The sequence below is a fragment of the Theobroma cacao genome, chromosome 10 (genome assembly GCF_053813885.1).
Source record: "Theobroma cacao isolate CCN51 chromosome 10, ASM5381388v1, whole genome shotgun sequence".
In the NCBI taxonomy this organism is placed as follows: Eukaryota; Viridiplantae; Streptophyta; class Magnoliopsida; order Malvales; family Malvaceae; genus Theobroma; species Theobroma cacao.
In genome coordinates this window covers 24482284-24499520 of record NC_142648.1, presented here as the reverse complement: position 1 = coordinate 24499520, position 17237 = coordinate 24482284, and the positions used below count along the sequence as shown (strand labels likewise).

Here is a 17237-nt window from a genome sequence, read left to right as displayed (position 1 = left end):
AAGCTTCTTTTTTTTAAAGATTAAAAGTATTTCCATTAAATCAGGGTGAAATCCCCTATGTACACAAAAAGGAAGGGACTATGAGAGACTTGGTCCAGGTGCCCTTCCTGAAGCTTGGCATACAAAAAAGCCAGCTGAAAACAAAACACTATACAACACAAAATATGATATTAGCAAGACTCAGAAGTTACAGCCACCCTTAACAGCCAGAAAGGGCGAAGGGAGAGCAAGAGTGAGAAACATGACCATTTTGGATGTTTCTCCCTCTTGCAAATCCATACTAGAGCAAAACAACCCAAAAAGCTATTGGCCATATTATGCAAAAAGTGATCTGCACCAGCTAGAGGTTCTTATAGCACAACTTTAAGTTGAGGCTAGCATGCTGCACCCTCATCGGCCGCAGTTCTTTGCCTTGGCACTACCATCAAAAGCCAATGTCTTAGGCATTGACCTCCATCTTCTCATATCATTGAGCTTGCTTCTCAATACTTTCATAGCTAGTCATACCAGTGTCTTCTGTAAGGGATTATGTTCCTAATAGTGTTATCACTTCCCAAATAATGCCCTTCTCCCTTTGCCTTCCACTCCCACCGATTGATGCCACTGTTTAGGACTTTTGGCCTCTAATCAAATCACAAATTGGTAGTAATTCATTTGCCTCAAAAAGGCAAAACACAAGAATCATTCTAAAGGAATTACAATGCTTCAAAGTAGGAATAATTTAGTTTCAATCAATAGCAAATTACAGGAATTGTGCAAATTTAAGAGGTAAGAAATAATAAAATATAGTAAGAAGAAAATTACAACAGATGGTTATTAGAAAACTGCTTACAGAACAAAATTTTAGCATATCTGCAAAAGAAAAAAAAATAATATAAATACATTATACATATAAACAAAATCAACTCCATCAGTATCAATATATATACAGGAAACTCCTAGAATACCCTTCATTTAAACTCGAGCTCTCCATGTTGGCGGAAATCATGCCTATCTCTCTCCAGCCTGCCATCACAGCAACATTCTTCAGTCCCTGATGATTAGGATTTTGCACAAAACCTTTGAGAACTGCAATAGCCTTCAAGCCCCAGCTCCACTATTAAGCTGTATGGTCATTGTTATGTTCATAGCTGCCAACTCAGCAGCCAAATATCTAAAAACGTAAGGCATTGCGACGGTCTCCATCCCTTTGCTTGTCTGGCATGCATGACATGTAACCTTCTTTGGAGCCCTTGCAGGAGGCAACCCACCAATCTCTCGAACTACTCGCTTTGGTGGCTGGACAATGGACGTCGTAAGGATGCTTCCACACAGAGAGCAGACGTCAGCAATGTGATAATCAGAACATGTATGGAGCCTATCATGCAACAGATACGCAGCCCCATGAGCAAGCATAGCATCTCGTTCCATTTCCCCAAAACGTATACCTCCACCCCGCTTTCTTCCTTTGATAGGCTGTCGTGTAATCTGGTCGACTTGTCCAGTGGCACGAACCTGCATATGGCACAATAAGTACAAAGCAAAATTAACTAATTCCAAGAACAAATACAAGACTGAGCGATCCAACAATTAATTGCACACACATCAATATGAAGAAGCAAATTCCACACAATAGAGCATAACAATTCAATAGAGTTCCACAGGCCAAGCATAACAGCACACTGCTCCATCAGAAAACGTTACTAAATATTTAGGCCATATTCAAATAGACTTGGTCAGCGGGTGTACACTTCCAACAGTCATATTTAAAAGCTACTAAACCAAGGCCAAAAGAAATTAAAATAAACAAGAAGAAAAAGTTTCTAAAAAGCATTATTATATGCAGATAGCTGCACTCAGAGAGAGAGAGAATATGAGTCATATATTTTATATAAATTATAGAATTATAAAAATAATCAATTAAGGTTCATTGACAAGCTAAAGAATTATATATTATCCCTTGTCTAAATAAGAAATGCCAACTCTATTATTGGCAAATGCAGAAATTTCATACAATACTTCTAGAAAAAGAAAAAGATTCAAAATAATTTCATACCTGATATTTGTCAGAAACCATGTGTCTAAGCCGCTGGTAATAAACAGGGCCAATAAATATCTCACATGTTAGTTCTGTTCCATAGACCCCACTGTATAATACCTCTACTCCATGGTAGTTAAACCCACGAGCTCTTAACATGGAACCAAGTTCATCAACAAGAGACTCAGACTCTGCCTCAGTCTTTCCTTTAGCTTCCTTCACTGAATCAGAAAATGGTGTTGCATCCACAAATTTCCCATGTAAGCTTCCTCCCTGCAATGGGAAATATTTAAACATCCATGAAACAATTTGGGTCTTCAAGCATTGAGCTTCTCAAAACCCTTGCATTATACTTTGAAAACATAGAAGTTCAATCTTACAAACTGATAATTTGGACTCAATTACAATAGCTATCTTAAACAAATAAAATTTTGAAAAAGGAAAACGAAGAATTCTATTTTAACCAATGAACATAAAATCACCCACAAATCTTAGACAAAAAGCCCAAACTAATGAACTGGTTGAAGTTTGAACCTTAAACAATTATTCCCTTCTTACTGCAGTTTAAGATTCCATTGAAGATTATAGGATCACAAATTTAATTGTTAGCCAATCTTCGAGTTTCAGTGCCACAACTATTCACAACTAATTTCTTTGACTAATTGCTAGTACCTTAGCAGCAACAGATTCCAAAAGCATTGCAATTGTCATCCTTGAGGGAAATGCATGAGGATTGATTATAAGATCAGGGCGCATTCCTGTAACTCCTGAGAATGGCATATCAATATCTGGCCACAACTGAGAGCAAACACCTTTCTGCCCATGTCTACTGCTAAATTTATCACCAATGACAGGGTTTCTCGGATGTCGAAAGCGAATATTAGCCTGCCCAAAACAGATGTGTAAAAACAGACATTGACAGTGTGATGATATTTAAGTAATCAAATGACTGATGGATTTCAGAAAAAAAGAATGCTTCCAGATGACCTCTTATACAACAAAATATGATCAAAGTTAGATTTTTAGGATCAAATTCCTATTTTAGCAAAACAGAACTGAAAAAATAAAAAAGCATTAAGAAAATAAAATAAAGGTGTTATTATACAATTATTGCTTTCTAATATTTCTAATCCATTTAGACCAGTAAGATGTTAAATATTTGGCACATAATAGAAAATTGGATAAATGCAGAAACTAACGTTACTGATCTCTTAGCTTTAAGTTCAATATTTCCTAGAAAATAATTAGTGTGATCTCTTGATAATGCAGAAGATAACAATGATCTGCTATGCCAATTTTAACACTGAAAGTCAGAAAAAGCTGAGCAAATATGGTAGCATCGTATCTAGAAATAACGAGCAGAGAAAGTTCATTAATACACCCTAGTCAACATTTGTAGGCTTTTAAGCTTTTCTCTGACAATGAATGATTAAGAAAGAGAGTGTGCTGCTTACCTTCTGAAGATGCTTCTTGCTTTTGGTATCAACTGCAACATAGTCAACAATAACAGTTTCTGAACCCTTGTGATTGTAGAGTCTCTTTGAATTTGTCACCTGATTAATGGTGCTACAATAAGGTTCATTTGGGCGTATCACCTGAATATTGTCACCAATGAGTTAGTCAAAAATATAGCACAAGAGAATTTGAGCTTTCCTAATTGTTTATTTGAAAAATGAAAGAGGCAAAAACAAAATAGAATCTAACCTGACCAACATGTGGAAGTCCATCTGAATCAAGACAAGAAGATATTGACCTATCTGAATGTTCTCTTTTAAAAATTCTTTGACCTCGATCTGATTTGCTCTTATCATCACCCAAGTCAATAGTTTCCGTCTACCAAAATAATCAAAATTACAAAAAGCAACAGTAAAAAGCCACATAGAAAAAAAACCATGTGTCAGCATTAGCATCAAAAAATATGAGAGAGAGAGAGAAATAAACAAATCAGTGAACTTTATACATGAAAGAGAAAACTTGTCATTATTTGACAGGTAACTTTTAAGGGGTGTCTGGAATCCCAGAACCCAAGAAGCTGTGTCAACAGAGATAGTTGTGAGGTCATTTAGTTTCACAACTTTAATTCCTATTCAAAATTTCAAACTACCAGTTGTTAAGTAGCCAAATTAATAGTATAGCATTGACTGCACAATGAAAATATTTTTAACCTAGACCAGCCTTTTAAGGAACGAAATAATTGACAATTGGTTCCCCCATTTGAAATACTCCAGGACAAGAAAAATGTAAATCAAACCATGCAGGAAGATGAGAACAAACCTGGTATATTTGTCCATGACACATCCCACGTTCCACAGATGACTTATTCAAAATCATGGCATCCTCCATATCATATCTACATGATACAAATAAGTTAAATTTTCTAGGTCCTTCAACATGATAATGTTACTTCACCATTTTTTTCTGAAATACAAACCCTGTATATGCCAGCACAGCTACTATTGCATTCGTTCCTGAAGGATATTCATCCATGCAGTACTTTGTATATGTTTTTGTGCGCACAATTGGAGTTTGAGGAGTCTGAAAAAGCATAGAAAAATTCTTCAAAAGAATGTAAATGAAAAAGAATAATAATGCTGACAATTGTCATAACCATATTATAGTAGATAGAGCTCCCAGGAGACAAATGCAGACAAAGAAGTTTAAAATAAATATCTTCCAGAAACAAAAGATAGTAAGGATAACAAATTAAACAACTGTCCATATTTTAAGTGCTTTCAAAACTTTGTGGGCTCTAAAAACACTTCATGTTAAGATCAATTTGTTATTTTGAATGATTTCCCTACACTAAATTGGAGGAAATACAAATCACTGTGCAAAAATTAGCTGCACAGACTGGACATTGAAATCCTTAGACATGCAACTTAAAAGTGGGTCCAAGTGCGATAGCCATCTAACCATGTAGCTTTTGAGATTAAAATCAACGTTTTAAAGGCAAAAGCATAAACTGAGGTGTTCCACCCTCCTATGAGACAAAGCATTTCAATTCTTATAAGATGAGGTCTAGGCCTCAAAGCATTCAAGCGTAAGCTTTTCAGGAGTCAAGCATAAGCACCAAGGGAAAACACTGGAGAAAGAACAAGAAGCTAACACAAAAATTAAGAAACAAGAGGATACAGACCTGAAGATGATACAACTTTTGATCTGCACGTGCATTAATTGCTTGTAAAGAAAAAGCCATTGTTTGTTTTGCCATCTACAAAACCAAAAAAAATACTGAGTAAAATATTAATCATTAAGCATAGAATAGAATGCTTTTAAAAGAACATGGTAGAAAAACCTGGCACTGATACATATTCCGTGGACTTTGATTATGGTCTGACCAAGGCGTAAGATTAGCAACCACACTAAGCATTGCAGTTGGACTAATTTCTTCATGAGTTGCAGGAAAAATATTACTTCTTCCTCCATTCCCACCATCTGGACATCTGATTTCCATGAAAACCTATAAAACAGAAGAATTAGCTCTCATCTGCTAAATTAGAATTTAGAACCAGTTCACAGGATTACAGTTTAAAACTTGAACATATAAATATTAATGATCCAAAAAGGAGAAAAGAAATCTGTATTCACCTGTTCAAATGGCCCAATAAGTTCAATATCCTTCCCATCTGCCGAAGGGATAGAAATATTTCTGACAGGCCGAACAAATCTAGATGGAGAAGTAAACAGGTACAAACCAGGATACGTGCCACCCAAGCTCAAAGGAACATAGCCGACTTCCAAGTCATCAGGAATCTGAAAAACACGACATAAAATTGTAAAATAAATTTAATCAAAAAGGAATTGCACAATCAGCAACAAAAACAGACCACTGAAGCAGCTGCTAATTTCAATCTCCGCAAATGAGCAACAACTTTTTCAGCTTCACCAGAAGGTAAAGAGCCCACAACACGACCATCTAAAAGAACAGGAAGAACTTGAGGAGGTCCAGCATGATCAACTTTTGGCCAAGAAGTTGTCATTCCAACCCCAACTAGAACATCAAGGATAGACATTCTTATTTTAAAAAAATCTCTAATATTTCCTGGCGAATTGTAGTAGGATGTAATTCCTGAGATAAAAATAGAATATAAGGGATAACACTTGCAGCAATTTGTATTATGAGAAATAAAGCATGCAAGAGTCTGTACGTGTAGTTTGTTCCTTTTCCTTTAAAGCTAGAAAAGAATGGAAGAGATTCATCTAAGGATTAGAAGCCAATAACCACCAACTTTTTTCATTGTTTGTCTTCATTGGAAGCAAGATTCTTTATCAAACTTAATTGTAATTTCAAGCCTCATGTTTTACTTGCTTCTAGTCACATCTTTTAATGTTATTTTATAAATCAAATAATTTTCTAAATTTTATCAAAAAACAGATAATCGGTAGATTAAGTATTTGGATACAATTTAAATTGGCCATAGACGGGCAAATGTGTAATCATGACTCGACCATTAAATAAATTGCCGACATGACACCTCAATTTTCAACATTAAAACCGGTTGTAGCAGTTTTAGGCAGTTATACCAAATCAATTGCCATCTTCCTTCACCAATGAGAATGCTTCAGGAAGAAAATAAGTTAGAACAGTAACAAGGTGGGGACCACAGTGTCAAACATGCCAAAAACATCTAGCAACATCATTGCCTTCAAAATTGAGGCTCCTGAATTCTTGCTTCTAGGAAAAATTACTTTAACCAAAAAATTTAGACTTTAGTTGCAAAAACTATTTCATAGAGTCACTTTTTTGTGGAAAAAAAAAATCAAATAAGAAGTTGAACTTACGACAAGTACATGTCATGTGGTTCAACAACCCACAAGGCTCCCCATCAGGAGTGTGCACCGGGCAAAGAAAACCCCAAGATCTGTAAATCAGAAGAGAAGGGGGTGTTAAAAGCCCCATGACTACAATGGTTTAAAGTAAATCAAACAAAATGCTAACTATATTGGCAAGCAGATACATACTCAGGTAACAACTTCCTAACGCTGGTCGTACGAAGTCCGGCGAATGAAGCCCCACGATGAACACACCGAAAAAACGAAAGAAATCGATGATAGTTAAGCCTCTCTGCCTGAACCGTGAAACCAGCCCTCTAATGGAACAAAAGAAAAGTCATAAATGATTTTCCAACCTTGAAAAGTGCACTCCATAACATTAAACATGTTATGCTGGATAATAGAGGCAAAACAGGATAATTTCTTATAGGATACACGCAAAAATAATAAATTAAAATCTTACAGAACCTTCTGATATGTAAAGAAGTAAATTTGTCCAGTTAGAACTCACCTCAAAAGCAGTTTCTTTAATTATTAGTTTGGGTATTGGTGAGTCTCGAAATATGCTCTAAATCAACCTCAACATGCTAATTGGTTTTGACTATCACATTAGACTCAGCAACAGACCTTTCAATCTCCTCACAGACACAAGAGTCTTGTGACAAAACCATTTGGAAATCTTCAAAGTTATCCAATAACTTATTATTTAAAGTATAATTGCAGTGAGTTGGGATTATTTTCAACAGGAGTAAACAGCATACTTTTCAATCACGTTACATGGTCATAGATGCCATTGTGCACTCTAGAATCATACCTTTAGAAGATCAGTATAAGCAAGGTCCTTTTTACATTTTCCACCCATGTCTTCTTCTGTCTTACACTTTCCCCTTTTTTTTTTTTTTTTGACATGGCTAAGTCACATCTTCTAATAGGCGCTGTTGAATGCCTTCATCTCACACATCCAAATCACCTCAAATAAGTCCCTCACTTTGCCCTCAATTGTCCTCCACCTTTAAATTGATGTATTCAATTGGGTATTATTTTAAAACCATAGAATTTTAATTTGATGTATTAACTGCCTTCAGTTGCTCTCCAGCTCAGATATATTCACAGATATGAAGTCATTTTTTAAAGAGAGCTCTCTCACCAGTATTACACTTTCACTTACGGGCATCTTTCTTGCAGTACATAGTAATTTAGTTTCAGTGGAAATAAGGTGAATTTACTAACAGCAAGGAGCATCATTAATCATCTTTGCTCAATCACCAGAAAGCAAAAGGTTTAACACAATATGGATGGTCAACTTTACAAACATGGTCACAGGCAAAGAAAGTCACTACCCAGTTATCATCCCACCAAAGTGAGGTTACCGCATGTTACTTGAATAAACAATAAAAGTCTTTCCTGAATTTTAACACCATCTATGGTTATCTGGGGTAATTGTGCTTGAGGTCCTATCCAGCTCAAGCGTGTATGAGTTGTACAATGAGTTTAACAGAAGGGGGAAAGAAAAGAAAACTAAAACTAAAACAACATCCAATTTCATAGTTTAAGTTGACAAATTCACACATTAAAGTCAGAAGCTCGAAAAAAATATATATGAGCTGACCTGCTGTAAATCTAGACCTGTCTGTGTTATCAATCTTCCAGTTTTCAACAAATTCTCAATTGCTGCACTGACTTGCGTCGGACGATTTTTTTCCATCACCTTCTTGACATCTTTCACTGCATCATCCCACAAACAATAAGTGCACTATCAGTCTACAAACGGAAACAAGTAGCACAATCGTTTCAAGTTCTGATTCTGACATCAGAAATCTTAAGCAGCAATTTCAACAAGATGCAGACCAAATTTGTATCATTGAAGATTTGTTAACTAGTTTCATGGCCTTGAAAGGTAGCAAAAGTCTTCTAAAAAAAATGAACTAAAAAAATGACAAATACACTACTTCACAGCAGCACAAATTTGCAGGCAGAAGTAGAAAACATAACATGTCACTAACAGAAATAAAAAGCACTGAGTACCTTAAGCATGAAAAGCACAAAACAATCTTTTGCATTCAATGTCCTTTCTTAATCTTTAAGCTTTTCAAAGAAAACAACAATATCTTGGATGGGGATGCTTATCATTTCTTTTAGGTACAAAAGAATGAATATTGCAGACTTGGAACACCCATTGTATTTATAGGAGCAGGTTACCTAAAACTACCCATTGAACACTGGACACAACCCCTTGAACTTCAAGAAATGCATTTGGAAGCCCAAATAAAAATGCCAAATGCATGTAAGCCAGACATATGATGCTGTCCGAAGGTCCAACTAGAGATAATAAGTTAGGTAGGTCAGATCAGATAAATGTTGGGCTGTTTCAAGTTCAGGCCATATTGTGTCATCAGGTTTGGGTTGTTGACTTTTCAAGTCAATTCAAGTAAGCTCAAATCAGGTTCATCCATCTTTTGCCAAATTGAACATTCAATGGAAAAGACCACTGAACGTACTCCAACTGCAGTAGAAATATTATAGGTATATGGTGATTAAAAACCAACAATTGCTACTTATAAACTGGTAAAGCTTTCAGCCTCCAACAGGATTCAAAAGACACATAAATATTAGAACCTCTTTCAAACAAAGCATGATGGCACAGAAAGAGAAGGTAATTTCCAAAGAAGATAAAAAGGCAAGGACATAACATACTGCTGCAGAAATCAAAATTTTTGCTTTTGTTATTAATCGCATCTTCAATAAGCTTCTTTCCTTTGCGCAACCAATCTTCCAGTTTCTCCTGAAACCAAATAAACAATGAGTTAACATTCAATCTTTATGTGAAATTACATCAATGAAGCTAAATCATGGTACAGATACTGCTACTTGTTTGGTGGCTAGATTAAGAGGTCAATGATAAAAAATTCTAGTCTAAAAGAAAATAAAAGTTAAATAAGACTTCTAAAAATCAAATGACTCCTGACAGCTCAACTGAAAGAATAATCTATACTATATATCAATATGGCATAAGGGGTATGAAACTTCTGTGAATATTATATTTCCCTTTTGCTTTTGATTCAACTTCATTTATGCCATTTTATCAGTTATTTTAAATAGCTGTATTTAATCAATAGTCTTTATCCTGTTCCACTGAAAACAACCATAGAAAAAGTTAAAAACCTTGACAATTAGAATGGTAAATTTAATTGTAAATATCGTTAAGAGTTAACAATTTAATAGAATTTTTATTGTATTTAAATAACTTGTAAATAGTATTATTTCAATAAAATAAAGGAAATAAAATACATGATTCACATGCAAATTGCTCTTAATTAAGTCCAAACTAGTTATGAAAGGTCAGCTGGTTGATGCATCTCACTATATTTTTAGTAAAATTGTACCCTGCTAGCATGAAACTTCTATAGATCCTTTACAAAGGATTAAAACAACAAAGAAGAAAAAGAAAAACAACAAGAAAAAATTCTTCAAATAATTAGAATGTCTCTACCTTAAGGTAAATGGTAATGAGATGACCAGGGAGTAAAACTTCCTGATTTTGCAAGGAATCTGAGTTATCTGGTGCAGAAGTTTGATCTATAAGCGAGAAAAGTTTCTGCACCATAAAGCTAAAGAGAAAAAGTTAAACGGAAATCCAAATGCAACATAGAAAGAGTGTGCATGAAACAACAGAACATGGCAAGACTATTCTAAAACATGAACTTCAAACTACAGATAAAAAGAACCCCTGTAGCTTACATGAGCAGATTAAACTTGTCATTGTTGTCATCCAAGTGAACAAATATGTAATTCCTCAGCACCACATCAGCAACCTACATTTATAACGTTAGAAAATAAACAAACAAAACATTGAACAGAGAAATGTCTTAGCATTCACTCAAAAAAAAAAAAAACTAAGGGAACTAACTAGCTTCTGTTATCTTTGCAGCATACAAGGGAACATTTAATAGATAATAAATACAACTTACAGTAGAATAACTCTCACTTTCCATTCCCTCCATAATAGGCTGGAAGTGTTCCCCTATATTGACAACAAAGGAAATTAACATAGATGCTTAACATATGAAATAAAATGTTAATGAAAGAAGTATCATAGTAAGCACCAATATGCTGTAGACACTGCTCCTGAGTGAAAAGAGCCAAGTGCTGAACTTCATCAAGAATAATCTTGGCCCTTTCACCAACGAGTTGAGTGCCAACAGCCCCCTTTCCTTCGCCATTTTTCTCATTATAGCAGCATGTCAGTTTTGTATAAATTTCACGATCATTAGTGTCAATCAGAGCCTGCAAAGACCAATCAGAATTAGCACAAGAAAAGAAAAAGGAAGGAGGGAAAAACATGAAAGTATAATTGGCTCAGGTCACGCAGGTAAATTTTGAGTGCTTAAACAAACTAAAAGGAGCTGGCATCAAGGACAAATCTTGCTGCTGAAAGTATGGCAAAGGAATGGATCACGTGAAATCTAATTTTAAGGTCACAGAAGGAAACAATTGATAACTTGGATAGAAAAGCATAGAGATATAAGGTGGTGGGACACGCATAGAGATTTAAGAAGCTGGGATACTAAGGAGAATGCTATGTATAGAATCATATTTTGAGGTTTGCATGTTATGCAGAAACATAAACTGAAACAGTGAGGAGTTGAAAAGAGTAGGACAGCAGCAATAGCATTCTGATGTACTACAAAAAAATTTACCTGTGAGAGATATTCTATGAAGAAAAAACAACAATTCTAAATTTATGAGATCTCAAGCAAACAAAAGCAATTTAGAAAAAGCAGAATCAAAAGTTGAAGAGCAGAAATTAACTGAATTGAGTGAAAGATGAGGCTCAAGCTAGTACAGGGGAAAAAGATAACAGATGATAAGTGCATCACTTCTACTGACAAATCAAGAATAAGTACATACATTATATGAAACGACTCCCAATCAACTATCATTGAACAGTACAACTCTAACAAGTAAAACATGGGATATTTCGAAACAATACCTCATTGTTCCAAACTAAATTTACACAGAAAAATCAAACTGACTGATACATAAATGTTACCTTTCAATAACACGGTGTTTATTTCTAAACACCAGGAGTCCATAACATGTTATAAACTACCATGCCAAGTCATCTTATAGAATGCATTATAACACGATATAAACCATTATCGAATATCTCCCAAATCAGGAAATCGACACTAAGGAGATGTGTCCCAAATTGGTAAATAATGATTATGAAAATGCTTTAAATGATGAAAATGCCAAAAGTATGCAAGATGTTTGAACATCCAATTAACAGAGATTAGTGTTTTGTGCCTCATTTCTCCCTCAGCAGCATAATGTTACATTCTAAAATTCATTGTGAGATCCATATGTACTTCTCTACTACTCTGAAACATATTACATCACCAATAGAAATTTGACATAACCTAACTAATATGAATGTGCTTCCACACCAAAGCTGAGGCACCTGTTCAAAATCATCAACCAAATTTTATAGGAAAAATATGACTCCAACCGATTTTGGACATGATTCTATACATTTCCCAAAATCTTATTGCACATTCACAAGTGGAAAAGTACAAAAAGAACCAGCAACAGCACCTTTAGTATAATGCCCACAGGAAGCATGTATTCCCTCCCCTGTACCCTGCAAGAGTGAATTAAAAGGAAGTATACACAGCTTATTTCAGAATTAAAAGCTAAAAAACCATTGTTCTTCTTCCAACTCAAAATTTCTTACCAGAATCCAAGTCTTGCACTTCCATTATGAAGATAATATAACTTAACTGTCACTGATGATAGATCTCCTCTCACACACCTAGAATAAATATTATATGAGAATCCAGAAACAATCAGAGTAGTAGAGTAAGAAAGATCTAATAAGGTCTTAAGTGGTCAGATGGAACGCTGAAATAATAAGTAAAACAAAAAGAAGGAAATTGGATCCATTTAATATAAAGAAAGAACCTTATGACAACTGCTTTATCAGTATACCCTTCCCGACGATCACGAAATGAATTACGTACCAAACTCATTGGCTGAAAAATAAAATGCTGCCTCAGTAACGCAACATTTTGTAATCAAAGAAAAGAAAAAGGAAAGGAAGTGTAATTATGGAGCGATGATGTGACAATAGATTTCTTATTCTATTCTAGAATCATGAATGATATTAATTCCATTAACCTAAAACAAAAAGATCACTGAAGAAAGTAAATAACTTGTCAGCAAATTCAGTAGAACACTAGAACTTGCAAGGGATTAAACTACAAATCTTAGCTTAATTCATCAACCCAAAGTAAAGTGTTCTCCCTGTAGTTAACAGGATAACATACAAAAAAGGCTCACTCACATAATTCCGTTTCGGCAATATCAAAAGTCGAACTACTCTCTCAAGCCCATTCAGAATGAAGTAACTGCATAGCATGAAAATTTTAAATAGTGATTAAAATTTAAAGGGAAAAAATAACAAATAGAAAAAAAAAAAAAGGAAAGACCGGATAGCAGTGCACTACACATAATTTATGTGTTTAAATCATTCACATAAATCATTTCCATATAAGATTCATATAGGTTCCACATCAGACACAAACAATTAATTGTTACTATAGGGTGTGTAGGCTCCTAAATACAGGGAATATAGTCTCAAAAGATCATAATAAGGTAAAATATGAAGAGCAATTGTTAAAATTACAAAAAAGTACATTGTAAGCATAAAGGCAAGCAATCTGTAACTCATAATCTACAATAACAAACTTTCAAACAGACATCATATTTGAATGCTGATAATGTTAAAACTTCTAGGGATCTCAAACATAATGAGTGAAAGAGAACTGAATTACTCACCCACCCATTTCTCGCGACTCTTCTTTGCAAGCAACCAGTTTTCTGGGATCAGCTTCTCGCAAGTAACAACGTTTTGACTGCATCAATATTAAATAAGTTTGGCCCATGACTACCAAAGCAAAAGAAAATACTAGTATGGATAATCCAAGGAAAAGGAGCAAATTTGCCTCAAAAAATACTACGCTAAGTACTTTGGCATGTTTGTTCACATGCAGGGCAACTAGGAAAGAAGAAAAAAACTTCGAAATTAAATGTGATGCTGTAAAATTTGTGTCAATTCTGCATGTATAGTGTGGGGCAAATCAAAGAGAAAATGTTGTTCTAAACTGCCAATATAAAACAGATCTCTATTTCCTGGGAAGGAAACATGACAGTCATGCCCCTACTTTACATTAGTGATGCACGAAATATGGCCACTCTCCTTCTACCCCTTAATTAAGGACAGAAGAGAGCGTAGATAAGAATGAATCAACCACTGAGAATTTCACTTTTTTTTTTCTTTTCTTGTATTTTCTTTTTCATTTCTCACTTTGCCCCTCAAAGCATTGCACTCTATAATACAAATCTACTTAGAAACTGAGCAGATAAAGTTTTTAGTATCTATTCATCACCAGAGAATAAATATGTCTCATAAACAAGCAAAGCAAGCCCCATTGGCAACATAGCAAATAATAAAAGTTTGATGCAAGTATATCCAAAAAAAACATTTGGTTTTGAAGAACTAACCAAAAACAATTGGTACAATAAAACATAATGGGGATGTAAACAGGTAGAAATAAGTTAACATGGCACAGGTTAGAGCAAACATATAAAAAATAGCAATTTGATGCATTTAAAAAAATGAAGAAGCTGACTCCATTCACAACAACTCAAATTAAAAGTTTCATGGAAACATGAACAATGACAACCAGAAATGCAGCCAGGTTTTAGGCAGCCATGTGCCACATGGTATACATGTATAGAACTAGTGCATTTTTCATGCTTTAGTAGATATATAGCTATAAACTATGGCCCTAGGATTTCAATAAGACTTTCAAAAAATTTATTAATAAGTCTTCATCAACTATAAGAGATTAAAACATATAAAATATGCTTTAGAATCCTTGGGAAACTAAACAAATTAAAAATTAAATACTAAATAAATATGTAATGAAGCAACAACACCGCCTTCTAGAATTAATCACTTAATCCTTATCAAAATATGGCCATGGATCCACACAACAATATATATATCCAGCAAACTAAATACCCTCAATTCTGAAATTAAAGAAAACGGACAAGTATAACCAGCAAGTGCAATAAGATATTCCAATAATCTAAAACTAAATTTGTCATAATAATCTAGTTAAAACATTCTATACAACTCAGTTAAATGAACACAAGCATTAAACAATCTTCGCCGAACATAAAATTCAGTAAAAGTTGGAAATGAAGAACAAAGAGAAAAAAAAAAAACTAACCTTTAACATTATAGGAAACTCTCCAAAATTTAACTTTTCTCTTACAACAACTCCACCATCCCACTGAAAGCAAACATCTATATGGAAACTCCCTGTGTAAGAAATTTTTGCTTGTCTACACTGTTTAAAAAGAAAATTCCAATCAATAAATAAAAGAAATGAGAAACATATAATAAAAATAAACAAACGATCGGAAATTATAGTGTAAACTTTTACTTCAAATGGATACAAAGCTCCTGCTGATGTCTTTGATGACCGGTCCTTCTGCGGTGGATAGACCTCCGGATGATCCAGCCAGAGTAAGATACAAGTCAAGGACAAACATCAACCACATTATACAATTGCATTCAAAAAAATGAAGTTTCCATTTGGTTATGGCTTTTATTTGACTAACGAAAATAAACAAATAACTAAAATATATCATGAATTCTAACATAATTGATGCATATAAAAGTGAAATCATCCTTGCCTGCAAAAACAAAATTACACTTACAGCTTTTAATTCATCAGTCATAACAAAATGTAGCAAAAGCGACAATCAATCAGTACCTAAAACAACTCTGATTCCTACTTATATTTACCACAAAAATTTTGCTAATTTCTCCAAAAAAAAAACTAAAAACTCTATTTGATCAAAATATAATTATAACTTAAGTTTATGCATTTTTATTTACAAAAATTAAGTGTTTCACTTCATTACTCGAAAATATTATTCAAGCCTACATTCTTACTTTCTGCTTCCGGAAGCAAAAATCAAGCAATAAAAACAACAAAAACGAATTCCAATAAAACAAATTTCAAGAAAAAGGATATTTCTAAGGGTTTTATTGGAGGAAGAATCGAAGATTTGGACAGGCTTAACGCGCTTAAGCATAAGGTCTAAGCCTTCGTCGATCATGTAATCGAACGACTCGATATGGTGTTTGAATAGCTCCTTTAGTTCTTCTAGCTCTTCCGCGTCCGAAAACGGCCCCGGCCTCTTCCTCCTCTGCCTTTCCATGGCTTCTTTACTTGTCTGAATTTTTGAATGAGCTGAGGAAGGAGAGGAAGGCGGAAGGCGGGGAGAAACTGGTGAAGGGTTTAGGGTTTTAATTTAAATAGAAACTGGACAGTTATATTGGGCTGGGAATCAAAGTGGGCTCCTCGTTATTTACCTCACTTGTTGGGCTAAAAAATAAAATCCAAATATATAATTATATAATTAATATGCTAAATGCTTTTATTATCTATTCTAATCATTAATTATAATATCCAAAATATTTTTGACCCTTTAAACTATTGATAATGATAAATTAATACCTACTATTAAAAATTATTCTCAATTAAGTACTATTGTTGACATTTGGCAACTTGGAGTGTGTATTTGGGGTAATTGAGGAATTGGGTAGATGGGTTGTGTTTAGATGGTTGCTGGGTTTAATACAGTTTGTTTGCTTTTAGGTGTAAGTGTTGTGCTAAAAAAGTTTGGGTCACTCTCTGTTTGAATTTAAGGAGAGTAGTGAATAAATTGCAGATATATTATCATACTTAATGTAATTGCGGACACATTTTTAACATGTTGTAAGTGTCACGTATTATGTAAGTTTTTGACTTATAAATAAGGGTTTATCTCTACTTAGTATATATATTTTTTGGATTGAAAATATGAATTCGTGATAAGTGATATTATAATTTTTTCAACTCTTCATTAATACGATACCTCTCACGAGAAATATCAGAATCGAGGTAAGTTCATATCAACTTGAGTCTTTTTTTTTTACGGATAAAAGAGTTACTGAGTGGAATAAAATGTCACAGATCGCATATTAATAAAAGTTAATAAGAGATGAAACGAATTTTTAATTTTTAAACATAGCAAATTCAAAAAAAAATTTTAAGTAGTGTTGTAATCAAATTACGTTGATTTGGAGTCTTTGACCCCACTCCTTATAAAATTGTAAAAAAAAAATTAATAAGTTTATTAACATCATTAACTACATAAAACTCAAAACTCTAACATAAGTAGTATAACACAAGTAGAAGATTTTGACACTTTAGTGAATAAGTGGTGTCATATGACGCCATAAACCATAATGTTGATATACCTGCCCTTATAAGTAAAGCTTTACCTCCATTTAATAGGTATGTCATTTGAATTGAAAATATAAGTA

The 17237-nt window shown here is 34.0% G+C and overlaps 1 protein-coding gene across 1 annotated transcript; it reads right to left on the bottom strand.

Moving 5' to 3' along the window:
• Window positions 1–684: 684 nt before the first annotated feature.
• Window positions 685–16162, bottom strand: NRPA2 (nuclear RNA polymerase A2). The gene is made up of 27 exons (XM_018129537.2): window positions 15901–16162; window positions 15304–15386; window positions 15088–15207; window positions 13628–13704; window positions 13134–13197; window positions 12752–12822; window positions 12525–12602; window positions 12386–12431; window positions 10894–11074; window positions 10759–10811; window positions 10529–10602; window positions 10281–10398; window positions 9485–9572; window positions 8400–8515; window positions 6980–7107; window positions 6800–6879; window positions 5845–6086; window positions 5606–5770; window positions 5313–5477; window positions 5154–5228; window positions 4449–4552; window positions 4292–4367; window positions 3722–3850; window positions 3472–3612; window positions 2690–2902; window positions 2036–2290; window positions 685–1494 (listed from the first exon to the last, which is right to left on the bottom strand). The coding sequence occupies exons 1-27, from the start codon at window positions 16085–16087 to the stop codon at window positions 1081–1083; spliced, it is 3543 nt and encodes a 1180-aa protein (XP_017985026.2). The 5' UTR covers window positions 16088–16162; the 3' UTR covers window positions 685–1080.
• Between the last annotated feature and the right edge of the window lie 1075 nt (window positions 16163–17237).